This window comes from Eimeria tenella, genomic scaffold, assembly GCF_000499545.2.
Source record: "Eimeria tenella Houghton genomic scaffold, Eth_scaff3079, whole genome shotgun sequence".
Lineage (NCBI taxonomy): Eukaryota > Apicomplexa > Conoidasida > Eucoccidiorida > Eimeriidae > Eimeria > Eimeria tenella.
The window spans coordinates 1-1,303 of NW_013544277.1; the positions used below are offsets into that span (position 1 = coordinate 1).

The window sequence follows — 1,303 nt, forward strand, 5'->3', positions numbered from 1 at the left end:
GCTTGCCACGCGCTAAGCAGGCTGCTCGCCACCATTCACTTGCAGATCCACAAAACCATAAAAGGCACAGGTACCTTAAATGCATAGGGTGACTCCGCTGCATCCCATGATCCCGCAATGTGCTAAAAAATGCGGCCATATGACTTACCTGTCACTGTCAGCTGACTCATAGAACCACGCACGCAGGAGACAAGGAACAGGTAGTTGCTCGCAGAAGCTAGGCATTCAGCGACGTGCGTAACTGGCAGAAGGACGCACTCATAAAGTGGGCTGAGCTGAGTTGTGATGCGCCTACTGCTAAAATTGTCTCTGGTCTGCCTATTGACCTGACCACTCGGACTACCGTATAAAGTATACGCAGTGAAGCAATCACAAAAGACTTAGAGTTGCATAAACCTGTCTGTTCAAAGCTGGCCCGTTGGGCAGCCCATGCCGCTTTGGCACGTTGGAAAGTTACCAAGGTTGGAAGTTCTGGGTACTCATGTTAGTAGTAGGGGTAGAAGGGGTAATGAGGGTGGTTATGGTGGTGGTGGTGTGGGGGGTGGTGTGGGGGATGTGCTGGTGGGCAGGTGGTAGTGGTGGTGACAGGGATCAAAACAATGGGAGGCGGCGGAGGTGGAGGGTGGTGGTGGTGATGGTGCTCGGGTCTATGAGGCGGAGGAGGGGGTGGGACGTTCACATTGTGATCGTGGCTGTGCTGGTGATGAATGTAGAACTGCTGGGGAGGAGGTGGGGGTGGAGGGGGAAGCTTCTGAGGGGGAGGTGGAGGGGGAGGAGGAGGAGGCGGAGGAGGAGCGGGGTAGAGATGGGTGTGGTGATGTTCGGTGGTCGTGGGAGCTTGGGTCTTTGCTGCTGTAAGCTTGGCCAGAAGGAACTTTGCAAGGAGCTTGTCTAGAAAGAATACGCGGGGAGTCGCACCCTCAGATTCCTCAACGGCTACAGCGGTGGGCTCATCGGCTTGCAGAGCCTCCACAGCGGCATCCTGCTGCATGAAGGCGACTATGGGCTCGGTAGCGCTGACATCATCAGCCCTGCAGAAGGGGATCGTTGCGGCCAAAGCAGCAGCGAGAGCAACGAATGTCTTCATTGTCGAGCTCGCCCAGAATCCGCCCAGAATCGGAATACCTCTTCGGAGCTACCTGATCCTGAATGGTTACCTGGTAAGGCAGATAATATTATCTGATGCACATCTACACAACCCACGCGACCTGTTTCTCAGCAAATTTCCGTTGTGAGCAGTTGGAGATGAGGAGAGACAGGTACCAACGAAGGGCAAAAGAGACAGGCTCGCGCCACGCGAACT

The 1,303-nt window shown here is 55.0% G+C and overlaps 1 protein-coding gene across 1 annotated transcript; it reads right to left on the reverse strand.

The window, feature by feature from the left end:
• Positions 1-484: 484 nt before the first annotated feature.
• Positions 485-1,087, reverse strand: ETH_00032470 (uncharacterized protein; the record flags this gene model as incomplete). Its single annotated transcript, XM_013379436.1, has 1 exon — positions 485-1,087. The coding sequence occupies one exon, from the start codon at positions 1,085-1,087 to the stop codon at positions 485-487; it is 603 nt and encodes a 200-aa protein (XP_013234890.1).
• Positions 1,088-1,303: the final 216 nt, after the last annotated feature.